At 37.7% G+C, this 25,789-nt stretch overlaps 1 protein-coding gene across 1 annotated transcript in view; it reads left to right on the forward strand.

Moving 5' to 3' along the window:
* The first annotated feature begins 748 nt into the window (after window positions 1–748).
* The window catches only part of itgb5 (integrin, beta 5), a 36,373-nt gene continuing 11,332 nt past the window's right edge, over window positions 749–25,789 (forward strand). The window contains exons 1-10 of the mRNA XM_079618286.1: window positions 749–1,272; window positions 1,731–1,816; window positions 2,115–2,322; window positions 2,437–2,686; window positions 3,634–3,802; window positions 4,759–4,920; window positions 5,776–5,871; window positions 5,960–6,049; window positions 8,405–8,539; window positions 14,659–15,088. Coding sequence (XP_079474412.1) covers window positions 1,152–1,272; window positions 1,731–1,816; window positions 2,115–2,322; window positions 2,437–2,686; window positions 3,634–3,802; window positions 4,759–4,920; window positions 5,776–5,871; window positions 5,960–6,049; window positions 8,405–8,539; window positions 14,659–15,088 — 1,747 coding nt within the window. The 5' untranslated portion in view covers window positions 749–1,151. The remainder of the gene's footprint in view (window positions 1,273–1,730; window positions 1,817–2,114; window positions 2,323–2,436; window positions 2,687–3,633; window positions 3,803–4,758; window positions 4,921–5,775; window positions 5,872–5,959; window positions 6,050–8,404; window positions 8,540–14,658; window positions 15,089–25,789) is intronic.

A 25,789-nucleotide genomic window follows, 5' to 3' on the forward strand; every position in this document is an offset into this window, starting at 1 on the left:
AGCTCTGCTATTACCAGAGTTATGCTAACTGCATATCTAAGTTTCCTTGTTTCTTAAATAAAATTGTTTTCCTGTGCATTCTTTAATGGTTTGATTGGCACAAAAACAGGCCACGTTTAAAACTACATTAAGTTTGAACATTTTAAGAAAGGTGTGTAAGGCCCTTTTGCAATTGTAAAAATGTACAGTGGTGAAGGAACCCTTTTTATAACTCCTGTCAGCTCGGGTAAAACCTGAACAACCGTATATTCTTTGAGCTGCCCAATACTACTTCCTCAGCTCTCACTGAAGAACAGGTGGCGATGTAATTAGTGGTGGTCACATGACTGACTCCACTGGATGAACTTTCCAAGCCAGATCTTAAAGGACTTCGGTATTTAATGTTCTACTAACGTATCAACAATATTTAAAAAAAGCTAAATCTAATTTAATAAGGTAAAGAATCATCTTTATCAGTTTAAAGTGAGATTGATTGATTTAGGTTTAAGAGCTAATTCTAATTTGCTATAAAAAACAACTACATGAAGAACCTGCACTGGTTAATGTGGCCAATTAATTAATATTTCTGTCACTTTCTCGTTTCCCCACTTCGCCTGATTGTTATTTTCTTTGATTGGTAACGACGTTTGAATGACATGTTAACTGTCCAATCGGAGCATGCTTGGAGGTCGCCCCTACTAGCCAATCCCAGTTGCAGAGGGCGGGACTTGTCTGAAAACTGATTGGGGGGAAAAAGTCCTGTCTCGTTTCCCATGGGCGGAGTTTAATCGTGAGGGACGCGGCAGGCACTCACCTACTGCTGAACTTTCACGCCGAAAACAAACGGAGGATGGATAAAAACCGCATGTTCACGAAGTTTAAATGTTCTTGCGACTGAAGATTTGAAATCCAGTAATGGACGCAGTGCAGGCTGAATTATTGCGGTGGACCTCAGACAGAGCGCGACAGTAACTTAACTTCGAATGTGGATTATTGTTCAGACGCCTCGGATTTTACTCATGTGTTTACCAATGCAGTTCTCTGCACTGGACGCTAACTTCAGTCATGAATGTGCCGCTGTGATGTGGAGAGGATGGACAAAGAGAATATCTCAGCCACTCACTATATAAAATAATACTATATTTTTATACAATTGGACAAAAACTCCTTTGATGTTGAACGGGGGTTTGATTTTGCAAGGAATAATGTGGAAACTTTGCCCATTTACCGGTACACGTCACCCGGCTCTCCTAGTTTACATGGTCTTGGAAATGTTTATTCACAGCGTCAATGGTAAGTATAAGTGCAGTGTTTAGGGAAGGCACAATGTCATCGGTATTTAACTCAAAGGGAATACTTTTGAGTTAAGAAATAAACTTGCATCTTTAATCTGGAGGACCAAATAAGAAAAATAATTTAATCCGATTAGTAAATGCGAATAAACAGATGCGAATGTCGTGAAAGTAAATAATAAATAAATTTAAATGTTTTATTTTATTTTTATTTACTCAATACTTTCTGTAATTAATTGGATTTTATGTATTTGTTTATTTATTATTTATGTTTTTATTTCTCCATTATGATAACGAGAGGCCAGTTTGTCCTAGTTGCTTTCCTGAGCAATTATTTGTCTTTATTGCGACGCTTCTCTTGTTTGTAGTCCTCAGTTGTAAGTGTCTAGATGAAATTGTCTGAATTATGCGCAGATTCATAATTCCTGTTTGACTTGAATTTCCTTTTTTTTCCTCTAGGTCTTAATGTTTGCATGAGCGGCAGCGCCTCATCTTGTGAAGAATGTTTCCTCATTCACCCGAGCTGCGCCTGGTGCGCGCAAGAGGTGCGTGTGCCCACATTCACATTTGTCAGACATTGGCTGACACTTGATTTTTGAGTGTGGCTGTGTGTCTCACTCTCTCAAACTACTGAGCTGCATACCTAGACGGTATTATATAAACTCATTCAAATGTCGTAGTTAGGCAGACAAGCCACTGATTTATTAATTTCAATACACTTGAACAGTCGACAGGTTACTAAGAGCATTAGTGCTCTATTTCCCTGCATTTGTGGCTTTGCTCATTTATTTAATGGTTTCTTTACATTGCTTAGACAGTGATCTTTCTTTTTCCCTGATTCAGGACTTTGGACAGGCCAGAACACTCACCGCACGATGTGACTTTAGCCAGAACTTACTGAAAAGAGGATGTGATGCTCCTTTTATAGAGAATCCCAGGAGTGGCAGTTCTCTGTTGCTGAGCAAACCCCTGAGCTCCAAAGGTTCTGGGGTGACCCAGTATGATGTTATCCAGATATACCCACAGAAGATCTCTCTCAGCTTAAGGCCTGGTATGCATCTGCTGATGGATTTAAAGGAGAAAAAGAATTAAATAAAATGTATTCGTAGATCAATTTATATGGTCTGTTAATGTAGTTGTAGTGACTCTTACTTCCATTCTTCAGGGGACCAGATTTCCTTTGAGGTACAAGTGCGCCCTGTGGAAGACTACCCTGTTGATTTGTACTACCTGATGGACCTCTCGCTCTCAATGAAGGACGATCTGGACACAATCCGCAACCTGGGCACCAAACTGGCTGAGGAAATGAGGAAGCTCACGAGTAACTTTCGCCTTGGTTTTGGCTCCTTTGTGGATAAGAACATCTCACCCTTCTCCTACACAGCCCCCAAGTACCAGGACAACCCATGCAATGGGTAAGAGACGTCTCTTACAAATCTGTGATGAGCTGTAAACAGGTTTGGGATTGGCTTTCCCTTTGTTATGCAATGAAAGAAACCGAAAGGAAGGAACTTGTTTGTGAGAACAGTTTTGGAGACACTTTCTCATCTGGGGAAGTGAATATGTCTTCATTTATTTAAGTATTACTAAAAATAGCCCTGCTTTGGTGTAGCCTTGTCTTGGAGAAAAGTGCATCATTGGAAATTCAAAAGCCCTTGGCATGTCACAATTTTGGACTTATCCAACGTCTTATGTCACACTCAATAAGTCAAAACTTAATCTAGTTCAGAGAATCCTTAAAAACAAATCCTGCTGTGGTGGTTATTTTGATGCAATGTAAAATAATGGTAGACTTTGAAAAGTGTGACAGAGCAGATTGCAAAGCCAGTCCAGCACATGTCCCAGAGAAGCTATTACTCCATGCAGCCTGCGGCCCATCATGCATCAGTGGCCATGTAGGTTATGCACTCTGAATGCTCACTGTACCACAACAGAAATCATAGGGACGGACATGTCAACAAGCATGTCCCTTGTTCTGCAACTTGTAAACCTCAAATATTATTTTAAAGTAATATTACTAAATAAAAAAACAATTTTATATCTAACCTAACATGGCTTCCGTTAAAATTTTAGTTAAAATGTACATTTACTTTTTTCTTTTTCTTTTTTGATGTATTTGAATATAAACATAGCATTGGCGTGTTATTTTCATTAATTTAATACATTTAATTTAAAGACTATTTACTATGTTTGAACATACTAATATTATGTACATTTAAATAATCTATAGAAGTTTTTTTTTGTTCTGAATTTGAATATATAGTAGTATGATATCAAAAAAGCACAATATTAGGATTCATTTAAGTTATGTTTCCAGTATTGCTGTTTAAGCTCCTGGTGTTTATCGTTCCTCTTATTACAGATATAAGTTGTTCCCAAACTGTGTCCCTACATTTGGCTTTCGTCACCTCTTGTCTCTTACGGACAAGGTTGATCGTTTCAACGAGGAAGTGCAGAAGCAGATGGTGTCGCGTAACAGAGATGCACCAGAGGGGGGGTTTGATGCCATTCTGCAGGCTGCAGTTTGCAAGGTAAGCAGTCAGTCAGGACTGGTCATTTTGCTGCTGCTTTGACTCCTTCAACTCCCTATAGGAACACCAAGCCTGTCCAGCAAGGTTTAATGAAAAGGGAGAATGTCTTGACGCATCAGATTTCTGTTTTTGCTTTGCTGTCCGAGTTTTCTCAGAAGAGATACAGGTGTGTCTGAGACTTAAAGGAGACACGCTAATATTGCCTGACGTCATAGGCTGTAAAAATATTTGCTTTGCCATGAAAGGTACAATCACAGCATGCATGAGAGAGAGAGACTGTGCGGTTTACGCTGAATGAAAGAGGAGAGCCTGGCCCTTGCCCATTTATCCGCTATACGTGTTATTTGTTTGTGAGACTAATGAGATCTTGTGTTTAGTGTTGAATTTGCCACGTGTTTCTAAAGCACTAGTTAGCAGGTGCTGTCTGCTAGATTGTGTAGATTTTAGGTTATAAAAAATGTTTGTGAACATTCACCCCCTTTTGCCTTAAATTAACTTTTTGAAAAAGAAATAGAAATGGTCCTATGTTGACAATGTTTAAAAGTATCAATTTAGTCTTTAAATTAATATGAGGCCATAAAAGCTGCATGCATAAAAAATATATAAAAATTATGAAAGAATTAACAAAATTCTTCACAAATGTATTTAATTTACTTCTTTATACTACTACTTATTTTTAAATGAATGTATTTCTAGAAAATTATCTTGTATGTGTGTTTGATTTGAAAAACGCTGATAATGTCCATATGTTAATTACATATTCTGAGAACTGTAATATAACTGAACTGATCCATCAACTATAAATCAAAACTGTAAACTATACCCATCAACTGACAACAAACTAATTGGAATAATTATTCAAATAAAAATCACTGTGTAACAATTAAATGAACATGGAATAGAGATGAAAAAAGATATAGACTGGTATAAATGAACGTTTGGTGTCATTGTGGCAGGAGAAGATTGGCTGGAGGAAAGAAGCCTATCATCTCCTGGTGTTTGCCACCGATGACGTCCCTCACTTGGCTTTGGACGGCAAGCTCGGTGGACTAGTGCATCCTCACGATGGACAGTGTCACCTGAACGACAAGAACGAGTACAGCGCTTCAACAAAGATGGTAAAGCTTTTACACCACAAAACTCTGAACCAAACAAATGATCAGTCTTCAAATGTGAAGACTACATGTTGTTTTGCTTTAAATAAATGAACTGCAGACTCTGAATGAGCTTATGTTTTATTTAAAAATACTTAATAACAAATGTCTTGCCCTTAACTCCCATTAGTTATAAATGCTTGATGATAACGCATAATGATTTTCTGAAATGCTTGGTTAAAACCTCAGCAGGTCTGTGTTTGCTGAACAGCATAACAAAACCTTCAAAGGCATTTGCAGACAATTCAGTTTTAATGGGAAGCTTTTGTGCACTTATTGTTTCCTTCTCCTTTCACCATGTGATGTCTCTTGAAAATGTGTAACTTTTTTTTTTATGGCTATGAACTGGATACATTTTTATTCCCCATCTATGTGAAAGTGCAAGAACAGATGCAGTGCGCATTTAGCAGTTTGGTCTCCATCCAAAGTAGCTGAATGTTTTGAGAGTGAGAGAGATCGCTCAGACAGAAGGAAAACAAACAAAAGCAGTGTGTGCCTTCTACTGCAAACTAGGATTTAACATTTACGCATCCATCTTGTTCTGCAAGGAAACGTCACTCAAATGTGCTTAACACATCGATGATCATTGGTTAAAGAGATTGAGTACGAACTCCCTGGATACTCAGGCAGTTTAGCAGAGAACGCCTGTAGCTGTATTCAGAGGAAATGGGTGGGAAGGATAACGGAAACCGTGGAGGGGAATCCGAAGAGCAATGACTTCCTTTTGCAAACTTCCTGACAGAAAGAGTGCTGCAGGGAGTGAGGGATTGCTTGAATGTATCTTACTGATATATATGGACATGTGGCGTCTCTCCACAGGACTACCCTTCACTCGCTCTACTTGGAGAGAAATTGGCTGAAAACAATATTTTCCTCATCTTTGCAGTGACCAAAAGACACTATGTTCTTTACAAGGTACCTCTCGTTCCTCATAAGCTATATTGATTCATGTGGAGCTGTTATTGTTTTGTTTAATGTATTCTTAATGTATTTTTACCCATAGAATCTCACTGCATTGATCCCTGGGACTACAGTGGAAATTTTGGACCAAGACTCCAAAAACATTATTCAGCTAATTGTGAATGCATACAATGTAAGTTTATAAACGCAACACAATTTGACTCAATGACTCACTCATTAAGACAGTCGCTGCTTCCGAAATCGCATTCTGTCTGAGCAGGTACTACATTTGAATTTGAACGAACTTCGCGACTGTTAAAAAAAAAGGCCTGGTATGCTAATAATATTTCTATATATTATGAATGTGGGTAGTAAAAAACAAAAAAAAAACTCATAAATCCTCTATAGGGATAGTAAAGTGGCGACCAAATGCACACTTCAGAATCTCGCCAGAAGTTGTAGGTCATTTGGAGACTTTTCACCTACTGTTTTTCAAGTACTATGCATTCCGACATTCCGTACTGTTTTTCGCATACTATATTTTAGGAAAGTATTTGATTTTGGATGCAGCGAGTGACTTCCCGCCACCTACTGGTGGGTTTCCGCTGCACTCCACTTTGGAGTGCAAGTCTGTAAGGTAGGCACAAGTGTTTTTATGTATTCTTTGTTTATTTCCTGTGGCAGTGCAGGTTGGTTAATAGCTTGCAAAAATACCTCAATGGCCCTCTTTTTTTATTTAAATGGCGCATTACAAATACATTCCTTGTTGCACTACGATTGTAAGTATACATTTTCTGTCAAAAATGTACTGTATGCTACATCTATTTAAACCAGCGTTCTCAAGGATTGTTTATGCTTTGTAGCGTTGATGTGATATATATATATATATATATATATTTCTTCAGCACCTCCAACCTAAAACATCATCCTGTGCCCCTGTATAGTCCTATTTGAAACACAGGTGGCAGGTGCACATAAAAGAAAATGTGCTCTTGGTGACCCCAAGACTGACCCCTTCATGCTTTTATTTCCTTTCAAGGGTGTAGAATGTGTATTAAGAGGTTCAAGGTTGAAGCTGTGATGTATAGTGACAGCCCATTATGAACGCACGGTTCATTTTCAGGCCATGTGGTCAACACACTTCAGAGTCAGGCAACTGTTTTATCAACACAACAGCATAGTAATATATAACCATCACTCACTTAAAGTATTCTATGTAAATTGACTCCAGTTTAATTGCCAATCGAATTAATTCCCCCTGGTTTTTAGCTAATAAATTGTTAGAAATTGAATTAAGAGTCAGATGATGTTGGGGGGTGTTATTTAGAAAACCTTTGGTCTTTTGCTGTGTGATCACATGATTACATAAGATAAGGAATTTCCTGTTTTTGTCATTGCAGAACAGTTGATGGGCTCGTCCATGTGTTTGCTTTAGTTCACACAGTAAGCTTTGCAGTCTGATATTTCTGGCTTGTGAAGATTTGATACTCTGTGTTTGTTGCTGCATTGGAATATCACTGCTCTGGTCCAAGAAACAGTCTTGAAAGATGTTCTTTGGCTGAAGAGCTTGTTTGGTTTTTTCTGTAGCTATGTATTGGAGGGAATTTTTACTTTAGTATTTTTATATAACCTTAAATTAAACAAGATCATGTATGAATAACATGAAAGATTACATATACCACAGTTCAAAAGTTTGGAGTCAGTACAATTAAAAAATATGTATTCTTTTATTCCGCAAGGACACATTCAATTGGTAAAATGAAGCAGTAAAGACATTTATACTGTTACAAAAGTATACATTTTGAACTCTATGCATTAAAGAATCCTGAAAAAAGTATCATGGTTTCCACAAAAATATTAAGCAGCACAATAGCTTTCAACACATGATGATGATGATGATGATGATGATGATAATAATAATAATAATAAGAAATGTTTCTTAAGCAGCAAATCATTATATTAGAATGATTTCTGAAGGATCATATGACACTGAAGACTAGAGTAATGATGCTGAAAATTCTTTTGTTAAACTGTATTGAAACAGGAATCAGTTATCTTAAAAACATTTCACAATATTACAGTATATTCAAAATAAATGCAGCCTTGTTGAGCATAAGAACCTTCTTTCAAAAACAAAATAAACATACTGACCCCAAACTTTTGAACATTGGAGTAGATTCACTGGACGCTGGGGGGAAAGAAAAATGAAATAATCAGTTTGTAACTGATGACAAACACTGACCAAATATCAAGTTAGGGTTTGACCCAGATTATCCAATTCCTCATCTCTCCTGACTGTCAGTTTACACCAAAATACCAAAGTCTATGATTATTGTTATGGATATGATCTATTTTGGTGTGGTTTTCCGTGATCATATTTGAATATGAATATGATTGAAAGTTTGTGGTTTCTCTTTTTAAAGCATTATAGAAAGCAAATATATAATTCTGGAACATCTTATTACCTTTCAAACTGTTACTAGTGAATGTTGGATTGCTTTGTTTTTTGGATCATTTGCTTGATTCTTGTTTTCGTTTTTTCATGTAGAACATCAGGTCGAAAGTTGAGCTGAGCGTGTGGGATCATCCTGAAGATCTCAGTCTGGCCTTCACCGCCACCTGCCAAGACGGCCAGCCCCTGACCGGCCTCCGCAAGTGTGCTGACCTCAAAATTGGTGACACTGTTAGTACTTTATATTTTATCAAATCATGCTTGTGCCTTTTACAAAACTGTTTAAAATGGATCACAGTTGATCCTGTCTCTCAGTCTGCAACCTGAGTGTATGAGGTCTGTGGCAAGGAGCTCAGATCTTATTTATACCTCTTGGATTGAGCACAGGGTTCTGTATCCTATATCTTGTTGCCTAATACTACTAAACTGATGGTAGTTGTTCTCTTAAGGAAGATGTAGAAAACGTGACCTAAAGGCTTAGACCTCCCACAGTTTGAAACTTTTCTTCTTCTTCCCCCATTTGGCCTTTGTTGACCTGAGTATAATGCCCTGGATATGAAGGCAACATATTTTCTTTCACTATCTTTAAGGAAGTGAAAGACAGTGACAGACAGGGAAATTCAGCAAAAGAGAGTTAATGGAAAGAATGTAAAATTTTTATTCTAGAGCATGACTTCTTTAAAATTCCATCGTAAATGTGGCCATATTAACACCAGAATATCTAGTATTTGAGTCAGAAATAACTTTGAAAACTAAATGCATTGACAGGACGATTTCAAACACTCCCTAAGCACAGATTCCGGCCATTTACAGATAATTGGTATCGCAGGGGTTTTCAGCAGGTCCTAGGAACATGGCTGAAATGCTATCACACACTTTCAGGCATATTGTTTAGCACTTCCTGTGTTATAGACAAGGTGTTGTTTGCTCTATGATAACATGCAGGATTTGAATAACATGTCGTGGTCCGCACTCTCATTCCATTATGCAGTGTCAGCCACCGCAGATTCGCTCGGTTTAAAGTGAAAAAAGATTAAATTGCTTAGAGAGCCCTTTCAGAGTGTTATGGTAACTACATTTTAAAATTACCGAAGCAATCATGACCACATGTTGTATCCAACAGTGCTTGTATAATTAACGGTTACTCTGAAAGAATGCCTTTTATTTTTCAGTGTTCACAAGGTGATGGTGTTTATTGTCATCGTTGGATCTCCCTTACATTCTTAATTAGATGGACATTGTAATACTTCTATAGCACTACTTGGTACATGTCACCATGCAGTGATCTGACCCTCCAGTTTCTCCTGTAACATTCCCATTCTGCCTAATTGAATGTTGAGAAGGAACGTAAAAGGAATAGTGGAGGGGTAGAACTGAATAACCACAATGAATGGAGCAACCCAATTTTCTCTGGCTGCTCCAATAGGCTGGGATCTTTTTGTCTCATCCACACCGTGCCCGACTGCCAATCATGCCTTTAGAAAGGGGGGCACAACCCAAACAGAATCCCTTGTATCTCTCACAGTCCTCCACCGAACCCTCCGAGGAGTCGGATGCTGCATTTCAATGGGCTCGCACAATAGCGCTGAGCTCTTTTGGGCGAGGAGCTGTGGAAAAACACGGGCCTTAGATACAGAGGCGGTAGCCCAGATTCTAAAGTTAAGCTTAGATTCCTTTCACAGAAGTGGATTCAAGCCCCTAGAGACTGCTAAAATGTCCCATACATAATACATTGATCTAATCCTATATTAAGCTGGATGGTGTCCCAGGAAACATCAGTTTACTTTAGGATAGACTTTTTTTTGCCATGGATTTTTAAAGCTTTGCTCACTGTTGTGCAAATGCAAGAACACTATGGAATGTGGGGGGTGTTTTTGTACAGTCAGGAGCAGTGATGGCTCTTGTGTTTTAAAGTGCAAATTGATTGGGTATATATATATATATATATATATATATATATATATATATATATATATATAGCTTATGCATATTAATTATATAATCCAAACAGTTGTAGTTGTTTATTATTACATTAATATTAATAGTATAATAATAATAATAGCATATTTTATATAGTAATAAGTACCGGTAAGTGACCCTGAATATCAAGCTGCAATCATAAAATAAAACCTAACAGGGTGATCAGGAGATGTTATTTTATGATTATCCAGGTGTTATTTTTTGTATTATTTAAATATAATTATAGTTTTTATTGATAACTTTTACAATTGGCTTTTAATTTGATATTTTTGGTTTTCATGAAATTTTTGTTTAGTACATATAAATGATGCGCTTTAGTAATTAAAAAGCAACAGCTAATAATGACAATTTAGATTTAATTAATTATTTGTTTTATAGCACAGTGGAATACTTATATTTTCCTTTTAATCCTTCCTTGTTTGGCTTATGCTACTCTGAGCAATGCCTGAACTTTGTATTTGAGCACTTCTTGCGTTTGTTTTTGCCTCTTCACGATGACTCGCTTGCTGTAGTTCTCAGTTGTAAGTTGCTTTGGATAAAAGCGTCTGCTAAATGACTAAATGTTAGTTATAGACTTTCTTTTTTCCTTATCTGCTGTTAGCAGTTTAGCATTCTTACTGCATGCTCAGACACAGAATGTCAGACTATGAAAACCATTAAACCTCCCATTCTGACTGATGCTTCAGTTTATTGACATCTATTCAGGACTTCTGCTGCTCTGGCTTTAGGGCTTTCACAAACTACTTCTGCAAACACACGGATCAGTCTTGAATCATCAGTAAATGTAGAACATTGGCAGTGTTTTCCCAAGTCTTCGACTGGTATGCATTTATATTAGTATGCTGTGTACAGTTTTGGCCATTGATGGCTCATTATATTTATGTCCACTCTTCCTCTGCCCAACTACACAGATTTGAGTTTTCTAATGCTGACTGTCTTCATCTAATTGTTGCCATGTTCTCGTGACTCACATGTCTCCTTAATCCAATTCTGCAGTTCATTGCCTCATTGAGGAAAAACGTCTTCTTTCTGTGCCTTTGCCTGACCCCTCATTTTTCCTATTTTTTTTGTGATGCCCTTCAGAGTGGTCTTTAAGGAGCATGTTAATGCTGGATAATAGGTGATAAAATATTGCTATGTTTGATAGCATGGAGCATATGATCTAATGGTAAAATGCCGTTGATTGTTCAACAGTTAATATTAGTTGCACAATCTTTTTTTATATAGACTACCATTCAGAAGTTTGGGGTCAGTAAGAATTAAAAAAATAATGATTTAATACTTTTATTCAGCAAGGGTACATTAACTTGATCATAAGTGACGGTAAAGAAAATGTATAATGCTACAGCATATTTTAATCTTATCTTACAAAATATTTTTATTATAAATTCTGTTCTTTTAAACTTTCTATTCATCACAAATCTTCTTTCAACATCATGTGACACTGAGGACTGGAGTAATGATGGTGAAAATACAGCTTTACCATTACAGGAAATCAATTGCATTTTAAAATCTACTAAAAGTGAAAAAAAGTTTTTAAATTGTAATAATATTTCACCATTACATTATTTTCATTGTGATTTTGATCAAATAAATGCAGCATCTGTGAGCATAAGAGAATTTACAAAAACATTTAAGTCTTTCTGGCCCCAAACCTTCTATCTCTTGTGTATAAATTATTTATACTATTAGATTGCTGCAAATTAAGACAAGCTTGAAGATGTAAATTGAGCAAAGGACAACAAAATAAAAAACCAACAAACAAAGAATGATGGACAGGTCCAAAACATTAGCAATTATTCATCATTACAATGACATGAGTTGATATGCAAGTAGCTTACAAGAACCTTTTCCAAATGAATAGGTCAACAGTAAAAAAAAAAAAAAAAGTACACTGGTACAAAAATATTCATTTTTAATAATTAGTGCATTTTCTTGCTTGCCTCCCATTTGTCAGGTTTTCACTATTTTTACACTAAAATGTGTTGGTTTCACTTTATTTTGATGGCCCCTTTAACACTTTAACATTAGTGTCTACTAATGAGAGTTAGTAGACATACGTGAAACGTTATAGTCAACAGAATGTGTTCGAGTACTAGTAGACTAATAGGGTTAGAATAAGTTGACATGTAGTTGCAAAGTTATAGTCAGTGTCACAATGTCTGTGGGAGGACCATCACAATACATAGTTCCTACATGACGTCACAACATACGGGCATTTGCCGACCCGGCGCCATTTCTGTGGGCAGAACATTAGAAGAAGCTGCTGAAACGAGTGAATTTCGTGATAAAAAGTGAAAATGGTCATCTCCTGTTGGGTCAATGGATGTTCAAATCGTGCCGGAGGTTCAGTTAAATTTGGATTTTACAGTATACCGATGCAATTTGCAGTTTGAATGATGTCCTGCATGAACAAAATGACGAGGTATTAAAAACATACAAAAACAACATTGTTTCCACTGTTCGATCGCGCCCGCGCCTCTCTCTCTCTCTCTCACTCACACACACGCATTCCAGCATTGCATTAATTAATTTGCACGTTAATTTGCAAACGTCACCAACCCAACCCTCGGCAAACTGATTGTACGCCTCCGGTGATTTCCAGGCTCGGAATTGATCACATGTGTAAAAACTCCTAGCCAATACCCGATAATGGTACACATGATAATACTGTATCTGAGGCAAAGCTGCATAATCAGTGCTTCCTTTGTTAGCGCATACGGATCCACACCATTTATGACTGAAAATGTCGCATTGTACCTCTCTCTGTCTTGTGTTAATATAGTCTCTTTATAATCTCTGTCACTTTTCTCTTCATGATTTTCGTAACATTATAAACAGAAAGAAATGTTCGAAATTTGCTTGTAAAACGTTGTAAACACAGCAGCTTTTGCCATCAAAGATGGCGTCTCCAGGGAGGTCACGTGACATTATTTGGCCTGTGGGAACTATGTATAAAGAGTTTGCTGATATTAAGCAGACATTCTACTAATATTCTAATGAAAGTTACTTGTAGCAAAGTTTTAGCAAAGTTACTTATAGTCAACAGAATGTTCAAAAGGGACCACCAAAAGTTACTTCGCTGTAGAGAAACCAGTGCTTTACAACAACCCCTTTTCCATTCAAATAACTTTGTTGACAGCCTCAGCCCTTCATTGTGATTAAGGGTACATGTGAGCCTCTGGTCTACCTCCATCAGTATGACCCTCTGTGGCCCAGTGTTCGGCTCTGAGCTTTGAGCTCTCGGGTCTGATCTGAAATGCTACTTCAAAGCGTTCAGACTCTGTTGGGCTTGTCCTCTCCCCTGGGCGGTTCTGAATCAAAGGCCAGCCAGACTACATGTTTTTAAAGGTGTCGGGTTCTCTGCTCCTGAGGATCCACACATGAGGTTTTCTCTCTTCTGGGCAAAGAATTGATAAACTGATAAATGCTTTTTTTTGCACTGCATGTTGCACAATTCCAGTGCAATTGTATGAAACTTAAACCACATCTCAAGTGGAATACTACATCTGAGAAATGAGTTTCATCTCACCATCTTACCAGAAATTTACTGATTGTAGATCAAGTCTTGGCTAGTGTGGATGAAACCTCTTCAAGACTTCCTTCCTCTGGGTGGTCATCATCAGGGTGGAGTCTGTCTTTTCTCTGGTCTGATGGTCTAGCATTGATCTGACAGCTATGATCTACAGTTACTGAAGCCTCTTATCTTCAGCGATAAGGTCATACATGCCACCAGGAAGAGAACTCCCCTTCTTTTGAGTTGGCATTTTTTAACTTTTTCTTCGGTCATCCCAAAATTAATGGTTTTTTTTTGTGGGTTTTTAGTTAAGTGCCTGAAATAAAGTCTGTGGTGAACACACCATTTTTTTCTCATTTTATTGTACAGTATAAATTCATCACTTGTGAATTTTTTATTATTTTACAAGTAGCTAAATGGGATTACAGAGGCTCTCTGGGACATCACACCAACCACAGAAGCTCATCAACTCGCTGTTCTTCCACTCACTAAAGCCTTGTTTATGCTGTTCCAACTCTCTAACTTATAGAGTTGTCAGAAGCTTAGTGATTGTAATTCGTTTATATTTCAAGCTCAGCCTTTTACTTCTGGTCATTGTATTTAGGCCTCATTCATTGTTAATTTGTGTATATTATCTTGATGAACAAAACTAGTAAGAATCAAACTTTAGTTGGTCACAGAGCTTATTTTCTGCAATAATCCAAAAGTCAAAGGAAAAATCCTGCTGGCTTTTTGTCAAGGGAGCCAGGGTGATGCTAACCTCCAGGTTGGCCTACAAAATTATGTCATCCCTGTAATTTTTGTGTGTATTTTGTCTTCAATACAAGAAAATGAGTTGTCTGTTTTCTTGCAGGTTTCCTTCAACATAACTGTAGACGCTCGAGGATGTCCTCCGAAAGGCACCAAGAAGAGTTTCAGCATCAGGCCTGTTGGTTTTAAAGACCGCCTGGAGGTCTCTGTGGACTACCGCTGTGATTGCAGCTGCACGTATCACACAGATCCCAACAGTAGCCGCTGTAACTCCGCCGGCACCTACAGCTGTGGGACGTGCCGTTGTGAGCCCGGCTACCTGGGTGCCCGCTGCGAGTGCCAGGAGGGTGAGGTCGACTACCAGCACCTCAGTGCCTGCCGTGAGGCCGAGGGCAAGCAGGTGTGCAGCGGCCGCGGAGAATGCAGCTGTAACCAGTGCCTTTGCTACGAGTCCGAGTTTGGCAAAATCTACGGCACCTTCTGCGAGTGTGACGACTTTTCCTGTGCCCGACACAAGGGCACGCTGTGCTCAGGTAAGATGAATTGAATAGCTTTTTTTTGGTCGTCACAATGCATTTCAAAGAAATCTTTGCACCTTAGTTCCACAATACAAATTTGGCTTGCCTATGGGCCTCTTTAGGATGCCACAGGGGTGTAGCCATCATTTTAGAAGTTAGGGGGACAAAAATGTCAAGTGTGATAACGGTTTATTCTAACCTTTTGTCTAATTGAAAGTTGAATGTATAATTAATTGGCTAAGAAAGTAAATGCACTGCTGAACAATAACCAATCATTTGTGTTCTACAATATTTTTTTGCCTATATTTCTCTGACAATTTTATAGTTGGTTGATGTACTTTTTTTATTTTTTATAATTGGGTTTTATACACTTGTGCATTAAGTAATCAAGGATGGAACCGTTAATGAGGCTTTTTATCACAGAATAAGGCAGAAAATATATTTTATAGTATTTATTTTGTTGTAAAGGCTATATGTCAATTAGCACTGCATTATTCACATACTTTGTTATTAAAATAAGTAGTTATGACTTGGAAAACGCACATAAATCTTATAGTCACAGTCGTGTATTGTCTTCACGTTTCATCAGGCGAACGTTCATGCTTTTTATTCAGCTACAGCGATAGCTTGATGCCTTTGTCTATATAAGGGATTTCCTGGAACGTCATAAGTTATCAATGGAGTCCGTTTTGGACTTTTTGCATGAGAGACTCGTGCCCTCCGGCTTCCTATATGAATGAAATGTACATTACATGAGTGTGTATCGCTCCATAATGTTCACCTCGGATATGAATGAAATGTCAGGTCATGAAGTGACTATCTTGCCTGTTTGAATTTAAATCTAGATTTGTTCACGTTAGCCAATATAAACCTCTGTGTGAACACACTTGCCCAAGTGCGGAGGACGAATTTACGTTTTATTAAAAGTTGCCATCATTTCTATGCCCATGAGATGCCTGGTTCATTTAATTTTTTTTTTTTTTTTTATCAATTCTTGCCAGAGAGCAGTTGGCTGGCGCCCCATCTCTCTCTCGCTCCACACGACGCATCTCTGCCATGCCACAGTGAGAGCTTTGTAGCTGGCTGCATTTGTTTATCCATGCACACAATGGTTGGTCTATAGTAATGAAGCTCTATGTTTTTCTTTTCTTATGTCAGCAGGAACTGCCGGCCCAGCACAAAATGGATATTTGTTGAGCCTCTGTAGCAATAATGTCATTGGTAGAATCGAGAATATGTCCCATTCCTGCTATCTCAGCCATGGAAAACTCTTCTCGTCCGCTGTAATGAGTTCTGAATGAGTCTGAGTAATTATGCGCTCTCATACCGCTTTGCCATGGTGAATTAACATGGACAATTCTTGTAAACTTGCTAATAATGGCTGTGGGAAAAGGCAACCGTTGATGAGAGTTCTCTGTAGGTTTCGTTCACATGTTAAACGGCCCATAAACGTGCTTTGTGGTGTTTTGATTTGGCCATGCTCCGGTGAGAGCAGCTTGTTTTACAGAGTGTGATTTGTGAGACTTTAATATAAAATTCAGCATGCATGGAGTTTGTTTAGCATGCTAGCATTTATCTGGAGAGTGAGACAGGTTTCTCAAACAGGCGGGCCAGTAAGATGAGCATACTCCTCCAGGGTAGGGTTTCCCAAACGGTGGGAACTGCAGGGTAGTTGTTAAAAATCAAATAATTAAGTCATAAAAAATGTAAAATGAAAGTTAATATGGGCTGCACAATCGAAATAAAAGATATGGATTTATTCGATGCACTGCGTGTTTCTGGGTGAAGTGCAGCAGTGTGTTGTTGTCGTCGTCCAAATGGTTTTGGATGACCCAGATGGGTGGTTTCGTTATTAGGGTGTGGTGCTGACACCAAAACATTTTATTTTTTATTTTGACGTGTAAAGAGCTTTTTTTATTATTATTAAATTATTTATTTTGATCTAAAACTGAAAGATTAATCAGTCAGTGAGTGTTTCGGATACCTGTGGTTAGGAGCTTCTTCCTGTGCCACATTAGTACTGGATCACTGGGTTTGGTGAGCGTGTTGTGACTCCTGAAGGGTGATTGGCTGATGGCTTCTTATTACAGCTGGGCAAGAATAAACTGTTTTTGTAAAGTTGTTTTGTAACCCTTTGTAGACACGCATTCAATATATAGGTATAGCAGTTACTTTTCAAGATTACTTTAAAGATATTTTTAAATCCATTTAAATGTAAACATGACTTGAAAATTAACATAAGCACTCTTATGATTGGTCTCTGAAGCATAGTCCTTTGTTCATACACCTGGAGTAAACAAAGTATTGTTTTTCTTTAACCACACTCTTTGATGGAAGTGCTATTGAAATGGTTTACTCAGCTGTTACCTTAATTGCATATCACATACCGCACCCTGTTGTTACCTAAAACAGCATTTTGTTAGTAGTAGTTGCAGAAAATAAAGCCTAAAGAAGATGCAGAGGTCACCCTGGGTCATTGAATCATGATGTCGTATTCTGTAATATTTTATCACCTTTCCCTATTCATATTATGTATGAAGCCATGGAAAGACTAATGTAGAGTCAGCCGGTCATTATGACAAAAACAATCCTTCACAGGGTGAAGACAACCAACGCAATAGTGATGCATGTAACACTGCTACTTCCGGTCAATTATAGTTTTATGGTCACCAGATAAAATATTTCACAGCAGAATGTTGTGATCAGAAATAGAGCTGTGTAATAACATAGAAAACCTGAATTTCATATAAAGTGTATGTACATTTTGCTCTAAATCTATTAATTTCTGTGTATTGCGGATCAGCGTGGCCTTGCTGTCGTGCTGATAGCAGCCTGAAGGGCTCCCACAGACAGACAGCACTGCGCTGATAAGACATCTGTGTGTCCTTTGTTGCGCTTGAATGATTAGTTTGTGCTCTGCTGTCATAATGAAAGACTTTTGAATCTGCTGAACTGTTATGATTGAAGGATTTAGTGTGATGGCTGCTGGAAGTCCACAAAGTTTTTTTTTTTCTTTTCTTCCTATTTTTACTTACTAAGCCTCATGTCAGTCAAAGGTTTACCATATTAAAACTTATTATTGTACATATGTTTTGAATCTCTGCACAATAGCTTTGAGTGTTTAGAAGTGTGAGCATGACAGTATGTTAAAACTATTGAGCCCGTAGTAAACCTTTGCTTTGTAGTGCTGTTCTATACATCTGCTGCTGATTTAAATGTCTTATTTACACAGAGAGACAGAAATATTAACTAAATGCACCAGACATATAATTGTGCCCTTTTTTTCTTTACATTTTCAACATTGTTGTGTAGACTTAGTCAATTATCATTTTAAATGTGAGCATGTGTGTGTTTGTTTTAAAAGTATCAGAAGGTGAGAACTCAAAGTCCTGAAACTGGTTGCCTCAAGTTTTTGTGTTTATTTGAAAATTAAAGTGTCTTTGCTTTCATCAAACACAATATACTAAGTTTTTAGCGTGTAGATCCATGTTAAGTTAGCTTGCACTTTATATTAGCATTGATATTACATAATTATGTATAACTTTCTTACACCATGTCTACACCAGACTGGTGGCACGACGCAACGCCACAAAAGCGAATCGAACCCATTATAATCAGTGATGCTGTCTACAATGAATGTGACAGCCGCGTGTCAACAAATTCCCAACCGTAAACTGATGCCCCGTTCTAGTTATGATGTGCTACTCCAAGCGCTCGCGCTACTTCTGATACGAAGGATAAATGGATTTGCATCGATCACTTTGTCGCGTCCAGTATGGACCGTATGGACTAGCTGTTGCCCCCATGACTTAACAACTGTCTCGTCAGTTAGTAGTCCAACATATGTATCAGTTTGTCGAGCAAACTGAAAATAATTTAGTTTTAAAAATATACACCATAGAGAACACTAATCACTCTAATGGTGACTTGACACAACATAACTTTTACAACAAAATATAATTGAAAACACTTCATGGAGCATACATCAATTAAAGGGGTCATGACATGAGAAACCAAATTTGCCTTGATCTTTTGGTATATAAGAGGTCTTTGTACCATTAAAACGTCCTGCAAGTTTCATAGCTTAAGACGTCCTCCCCATTATAAACGAATCATTTATTTAATCAAGCTCTAAATACAGCTCGTTCTGGATCCATGGTAAGAAGTGACGTCACGGTACGAAGTGACGTACCAGCGTTTGCATATGACCGCCTCCAGCGCAAGACAACTACGCTCATTTCGTATCATTGTCGCGCCGCGCGCCTCACAAGTGTTCAGTCGACGGACAGCGTGTCGCTGTGTACAGGGAAATTACGATGCCACGCAGATGTGCTGTTCCTGGCTGTGGACAAACAACATCTTTGAATACGCTGCGAAAGATCCAGTCGTCAGGGGAAAATGGATGCACTTTATTTTTTGCGGATGTCTCAGTCACGGCAGTGTTAGTTTAAGCGTTAGTTAATCCATTTGAAGGATGACTGTTTTGAGAACAAATCCCAAAATGATGCTGGCTTTGCCAGAAAACTGTTGCTCAAAGATAAGTCCGTGCCGACTATTCTGGGCTCAACAACGACGGAGCAAACTGTAAGTAATGTGTTTAAAACTTTAAACTACTTTTTAAATACGCTGAATCCGCAAATGTTCTGGCTGGGGGCGTTAATAATTGATGCATAGGCACTGACGTTAGCCAATCATAACAGTGGGCGTTAACACTGAACTCTTAAAGGGGAAACACCCCCAAAACAGACTGTTTGAATCAGAGGATGAGAAACAGGGTGGGGAAAGGTCATAAATCACTACATTTTAAAAGTTTTTTGTAAAAAAAACTATAGTAATACTATATTTGCACCTAAGGGAACATAATAATAAAATTTAAAAAAAACATGTCATGACCCCTTTAATGTAATGTAAGAGAGAATAAACACCATCATAAAATGTATTAAAACAGAAAACCGTTATTATAAATTATATTTGTTTTACTGTATTTTTGATGAAGAAAAATGTAGCCTTGGTGCGCATTAGAGACTTCATTCAAAAGCATTAAGAAAGTCTTATCGACCCAAAGCTTTTGAATTGCAGTGACAGCGTTTCATCAAAAACATGTATCGTCTTAACCCGAGAAAAACATGTGAATCTGTTCAATCTCATGCACTTGACCTCATGCAGTATACAATCATACACGGGCTTTCAAACAATTGTCACTAACTTGTAATAACATCCCAGGAGTGATGTTTGTTTTTGTGGTCATATGTTGTTTTTCTCGAACATTTGCAGATCCAAGAAATATGTTAGACACCTAGTTTTTTTTTTAAGATACTTTCAGATGTTAGCTTGTGTTAGATGTTAGCTTGTATTAGCTTTAGCATGGAGCAGATGAGACGTTGTGTGTTGAATACCAAACATATGCTGTAATTTGGACATAACGTGGTTCCATTTAACTTTTGGCGAACAGAACATTATCCACCAACTCCTCTTTCTAACTGTACACAGAACATTGACGTCTGTTTGAATTTCTTTTTCCACACCCCTGCATCCTCTCTTAACTCCGTTAATGACATCAGCACCTGACAACACACTGACCTTAGATACAAACAAACAAACAAACAAGACCTTCACTGCTTTACTGTCATCATAAATGCAGGAAAATATGGCATTCTTTGGTTGACATGATTGGATATATATACACTTATCTGTTTTGTCATGCTGTGTCCTGTGGGACTTTATCAGAGCAAAGTGGTCACGTGTTGAACAATAGAGCTGCAAGAACCATAAGTAAAATTGGACTTTGGAATAGAGGTCAATGCTCACTCCTTAGTCCATTGACTGCACATTTGCTAGCAGAACTCCTTTGTCAAATGCATGTTTTTGATGTGGCAGCAAGATACATTTCCATTTCTATGGGGATGGGAGTCCTGGAGTTTGAAGTATCTTTCATGGGTAATATTATGAATGGAAATGCACACAATTTTGAATGATGAAAAGGGTGTATGTAGATCCCCTCTGTTGAACTCTATAGACTCCTCTACTTCCAGTTTACCAAACAATGGAGTTTGTTAGACTTTTTTACTCAATCCCTTAGATGTGCTCTACTCTCTGAAAACCATCCCCAAATGCACCAGCAAAATGAAAAGCTCAGTTGAACAAACCCAGTCTGGATAGAAAGTGGATCGTCTAGATTCTAGAAGCCTCGAGGACCTGGATTAGCATGCTAAGCAAATAAAGCATCTCCCATGGATCCTGCCTTGCTTCTGACGGACTTGTCTGCCATACTTTAAATGCCAATCTTTTACACAAAACATTTCCAAATAATAGAATGTCAAAAGCTGCTCATTATAGGTGGTTTGCAGTTATTCGTCCTTTGAAATATCATGCCTTATGAATGGATGTTGCATGTACATTCACGCCTCAAATTTTTGTTACCGGTAGGCCTACTTGGTATTTTATTAGAAAGTAGGATGTAAGATTGAAAATTGCATTAAAAAAAAAAAGCATTGCCCTTCAGGGCAGATAGGAGTTTGAGCTGTCAAACAGAAGGTTTTATTGATTCATAAAGATGTTTTCTGCATGCCACAGCATGATTTGTGCAGTGGTTCATATTTGAGTGACACTAACCTGATGCTTTTGGTGAAAAGTATTTTGATGCATTCCCTGAAGATGTTTTTGACCTGACAGTCAGATGCATACACTGAGTCAAAGTCTGAGACCACCAGTGAAAATGTTTCAATTATGTTAACTATATTATACTATATTTATTATATTATATTATAAAAATTAGTGGCCCATATTTAAATGTATAACATTCTGATTTTCTACAGTCTTTTAGACCTAAGTGTATATAAGATACTGTGAGTGAATGCACAATAGTTGTCAGTACATAAATATTTGAATGATTTAGTCTTTTCAAATGTAATATTTTGATTTTTTTGTTGCTTGCAGTCAGATCAGAGCAGATTGAAGTCTTGCAGTGTCATCACTGTACCAGTACACCGCAATCAGTTTAAAAAACAAATCTCATCTGTCACTTTGTCGTCTCAAGCCTTGGTAAAACACACCCAAACTTATTCATCTTGGTCTTGTTTAGTATGTTTTCAAATCTGACTTTAAGTGACCACGTTGCTACAATGGGGTTACTACGCCTTTAATTGACCTGCTCTGGGCAACAAATTGTAACAGGATAATGATTTTTCCATGCGAGGTACCATTTGGGAAAAGTTGACTAGTCTGTTGTTATAGACCAGTGCACACAGTAGCCTGACATATTACCGACATCCTAACAATTTAAGGCATTTTACGGCATTGAAGTGTTTATTAATTGTTGGCACGAAAATTGCTTCGCCGTTTTAAATGCGTTTAACCTCCTCTGGAAATATATCCAATTTTGGAATGCAAGGGCGCGGGTAAGATTCGTGATGAGTCAAAGTCTGCCTATCCTTGTGGACACAAACACTGTCTCTGCAGAGAGTCGGCTTTGTGACTAGAAACACTGGATTGTCAAAAACACTACACTGTGTTTCTATCTTTGGTTTCAAAAACATGGGATTAGTCAGGTATTATTTAGACGAGCTACAGAACTGTTATGCATTTCTCATTTAAACCGGTTTATAGATGTTTTCTAGAATTTGACCTAGAACTTATCGCCCTTGCACTTCCCACACTTGTGCTTTACATGTAGTTCATTTGACGGTATTTAGTGTAAAACCTTACACCATACCAAACCAGCAGTGAAGCATGCATAGAAACATTTGCTTTTTCCTGAGTAGAAAACTTATGTACCACAGACCCAAACCTAGTGATCCGTTCATGTTTTTAAAAGCATTATACATTACTTTGTGCATTGTTGTCCCCAGCCAACCTGTTTATTTAAAAGGCGTCAGAAGACTGTGCAGCAGAAGAAAACTGTATTTATCTTGTATGCCTGCTCTGTAATTGTTATTGTCACTGGAGCATGACATGTTACCCTCCGGTCACATGAGACAAAACTTCTGACTGCGCTAATTATCTTAAATATAATTTCTTCAGTTCAGATGTGCTCATTAAGTGGAGAAACATGTGAGAGTTATTTCCCGATTATTTTTAACTTATTTTATTCTCTTTGGAATACAATGAGGTTTCTTGGTTACTAAGGAATCTTGTAAAGAGTACAGACACCACATGTCAGGCATCTATAGACCTTCTGTTTTTCCTGCCAAGACTTCGTCACCACTCGAGAGGCACAACTACAAGAGGCAGCTTGCCGTGCCTTGGCCTATACATACTTGCATACTATTGCACATGTTTCTTTATAGGCCGATGAGTTGTACTTTTTTAGCTAAACAATTAAAGTCAGACAAGTTAACTTATGGATTTTGTGTGCGGTTGACAAAAGAAATGGCACATGTGGAAATAAGGCATGGAAAAATGGAAAAACATTAGCAAGGGGCAGTTATCTTGGTTTTGGCAGCTTCCATAGGTCCATTATTCACACACAGAAAGAATCTATGGCTTTGTTCACACTGAAACCACTTCAGATGTTTCTGATCCTTAGTACTGACTGCAGTACTGTCATTTTTGTTGTGAAAGAAAATTTATACTTTTATTCAGCAAGGATGCATTAAATTAGTCAAAGGTGACAGAAACCTTTAGTAACATTTATAAAAGTCTTTACTATTTCAAATCAGTGCTCTTCTTTCGGTTCATCAAAAATCCTGAAAAACTAAAATATTATGCAGCATCTTTTCAACATTGATAATAACAAGAAATGTTTCTTGAGCAGCTAATCCGCATATTAGAATGATTTCTTAAGGATTATGTGACATTGAAGACTGGAGTAATGATGCTGAAAATTCAGCTGTGATATCACTGTAATAAATTACTTTTTAAATTATATTAAAATAGAAAATGTTTATAATAATATATTTCACAATAATCACATCTTTGCTCCAATGAATCCAGTCTTGAGTATTAAGAGATTTTAAAATCTTTTGAACAGAAGTGTGCATTTTTTTGCCATAGTAATGACCTAGAAGAAAACATTGCTGTGTTTATGAGTTTAACGCACTTTATTAGATCAGTACTTGATCAGAGGCCTGTAAAAACCGGAGGAGTCCTATTAAAGACCATGGCATCCTTGTTGTCTCCGGATGTATAATGTTGTGTCTCTGTGGTCAATGTCACACATATACTCGAACTCCTCAGAGAGGTCATGGAAGTTTTTAAACACTACATCACACAACCTGGGTCAGTAAGTCTAATTATCTTTTTGAATTCTCCTTTACCCATTGTCATTTACATAATCTCCTTTTGGCTCTATATTGACCAGTTTTTGAAAGCTTTTCCTTAAATTATTTTGTCTTGAACTTTCCACTGAAAATAGTTTATGTAATGCTTTCTTCCGTTTCAACAGCACTTTTTGTTTCTTCTTTTTGTAGGAAAGGAAGAATGACAACTGAGTCTGTGGTGACACGTTTTCGGAAGTCGTTGAGTAGCCTGCTATTTGTTTGATCAGCATTTCTAAAAACGACTGACTCTCGCAGCTCCAGAAAGGGGAAGTGAGATGCCCCTGGAGCAGACGTGTGTTCTGCTGGTGGTTCCTTGCTGGGTGGAACTGGAACGTGGCATAGGTTGCACACCCTGTGCTCTCACTGCCCTCCAGTGATTACAGGGCTTTCGGAGTGTTTTTTCCAGATCCAAAGGACGATCTATTTTAAGTTGCCACTACAAGACAGACAAGCCACAAACCATAACCATATAAAACCATGTTTTATAACTCTGATCTGAAGTCAGTCGGCAAGTTCTTTCACTCCCGCTAACTACATTATGCTCACAAGCATTAGGTTTTGTGGTTGAGCTATATGTTTTGGTAACTTAAATCTTTACATGTTGTACTTGACACAATAGTTGAACTGCAAATAACGGCACCAGCACTGCCTCGTAACAAAAGTTTAAACCTTTACAATTTAAATATTCAAGCGCAAGAAGACACTAAAGGGAGCTCATTCCGTTACTCGCGCGCTCTGGGGAAAGTTTTGTGCGCCCAGAAAACCGCAGGCAGTGTGCAAATGCTAAACTGAGCTCTCTTTCATGTCTTCCTGCACTTGAGTGGACAAATTTACACAATTACGTCAAAAAATGGCAAGTATCCTAGTAAGCCAAATCGGTTATGACGTTAGTGAACGTAAACATTTGAGAAAGTAGAGAAAGCATGTGTGAAGTATCAGTACATTGGATCTGTGTATTAGGTCTTAAAGTGACAGCAGGCTAATAGTCCTGTCCTGTCAGTGTTTTAATGTTAATCAAACAACAAAGGATAAAGAAAAATTCACTCACTGCTCATGACTGAATAACTTTTGTAATATTAATAAGGATTAATTATTAAGGATTTATCAGTGAAGCCTATGCAGTTACATTAGCTTACTTTCAGACATTTTGGCCCCATTGGTGGGTTTGGCAGTTAGTTAGGCCCTGCTACAATGCATTAAATCGTTCTTAATGACTTCAGCCTAGACTGGAAGATTGTGCATTTTTCAGCAAAACATTTGGCTTGCTGTAGCTTGAATAGTCTATATGCTTTGGATAGAGCGCTAGAATGTAAATAGATTGGCCTTTCACTTTCTTTCTTTTTTGTGTAGTTTGGTAGTTAAATTCACTGTTTTGGTCTGCCACCTTGAACACGTCTATTAGTAGTAGTAGTAGTACAGCTGGAGATTCTCATAGTTCACTTCATATTGATGTCATAAA

This window comes from Phoxinus phoxinus (assembly GCF_949152265.1).
Source record: "Phoxinus phoxinus genome assembly, chromosome: 7".
Classification (NCBI taxonomy): Eukaryota; Metazoa; Chordata; class Actinopteri; order Cypriniformes; family Leuciscidae; genus Phoxinus; species Phoxinus phoxinus.